The sequence below is a fragment of the Calidris pugnax genome, unplaced genomic scaffold (assembly GCF_001431845.1).
Source record: "Calidris pugnax isolate Ruff unplaced genomic scaffold, ASM143184v1 scaffold5, whole genome shotgun sequence".
Lineage (NCBI taxonomy): Eukaryota > Metazoa > Chordata > Aves > Charadriiformes > Scolopacidae > Calidris > Calidris pugnax.
This window is the reverse complement of record NW_015090814.1, coordinates 1868631-1869948: the sequence shown is the minus strand read 5'-3', so window position 1 is coordinate 1869948 and position 1318 is coordinate 1868631. Positions and strand designations below refer to the sequence as shown.

Here is a 1318-nt window from a genome sequence, read left to right as displayed (position 1 = left end):
CCGCCTCCCCCCCCGCCACCACCTCCTCCCGCCGCCGGCGAAGAGACTCGGGGGTCCCCCCCGGTTCCTCCGCGCAGCACCAGCTCGCAGCGGCCGTCGCTGTCGTCGTCGGGGCTCTGCTCTCCGCCGCTGCTCTCCGCCACCGAGCTGCGGCTGGCGCTCTCGCCGTACTTGACGCAGACGGAGCCCGGCGGCAGGGACAGCGGGTCGCCGCCGACCACCACGCCGCCGCCGCCGCCGGGTTGTAGCAGCCCCTCGGGCTCCGCCGCCTCGTAGCAGGCGAGGGGAGAAGGCTGACGGTCGCGGGGGTGGTGGGAGAGGTCGAGCCCCGGGGGGGAACGGAAAGCCGACTCCATACGCTTGGCCGAGGCGGCCAGGCTCTTGTGGAAAAGGTCCTCTTCTGCGGGCAGCCCCAGCGCCCGATAAATCGGAGCCCCGCTCGCCTCCTCCTCCTCCTTCTCCTCCTCCTCCTCCTCCGCCTCCTCCGCTCCTCCAAGGCTCCGCGACCCCTCGGCGGGCGGCTCCCCGGCGTCCCGGTGGGCACCAAATCGCCTCCCGGCGTCCCGTCACCCGGCGCCGCGGCTTCTTCCCCCTCTCCGGTGGCTCCGGTTGAAGCTCCGGTTGAGGCTCCGGTTGCGGCTCCGGTTCGCCCTCAGCAGGCGCCGCGCTGGGGCATTGTGCGTTGCCAACGGAGCCGCTTCCACCGTTTATCTTGCTTGGATTCACCTTCAAGAGATTTCCGGACCCATCAACCAGCAGCAGCAGCAGCAGCCGCCGCAAGACGGGGGAGTCTTTTACATCATTATCTCGGAGAGTAGGGTTATTATGAAGAAGACTCGCCTGTTGGGACAGAGCTTTCTACCCAATCAGGTTAACGTTTTAATTAATAGGATTAAAACGGTAACAAACAATCCCAGGCGCTATCTGGCCCTGAGTCTGAATAGTTTCATTTCCCCAGGTCTGAAGACAGGCAGCAGCTAGAGCTTTATAAGAGGCGCCTGCTCCATTATTCTCCCTGCCATCTGTATACACAGCTTAACGCATATGTTTGCAAGACGTTGTGTCCTGTTAGTAACCCAACAACTGCCTTTAGCTTGACATGTGTGGCGACTTTCACTCATCAATGAGCACACTAAAAGCCCTACTTAGATCGAAGGATGTTCTTTGCCTCCTTCAGCAAAATTACAGCCCCTGCACTGCAAAAAAAAAAAAAACAAAACCCTCCACCGCTTTCCTCCCCTGCCAGCAGACTTCTTGCTAACTTAGCCGCCGAGTCGGGAATGCCATCCTCATCCTCTCCCTCTCCCCCTCCACCCCA

At 61.8% G+C, this 1318-nt stretch overlaps 1 protein-coding gene across 1 annotated transcript in view; it reads right to left on the bottom strand.

The window, feature by feature from the left end:
- BHLHE22 (basic helix-loop-helix family member e22) overlaps positions 1-566 on the bottom strand; it is a gene marked incomplete at its 5' end in the record, with an annotated part of 1876 nt that extends 1310 nt beyond the window's left edge. Inside the window, one exon of the mRNA XM_014939595.1 lies at positions 1-566. Within this exon, the coding sequence (XP_014795081.1) occupies positions 1-566 (566 nt within the window).
- Positions 567-1318: the final 752 nt, after the last annotated feature.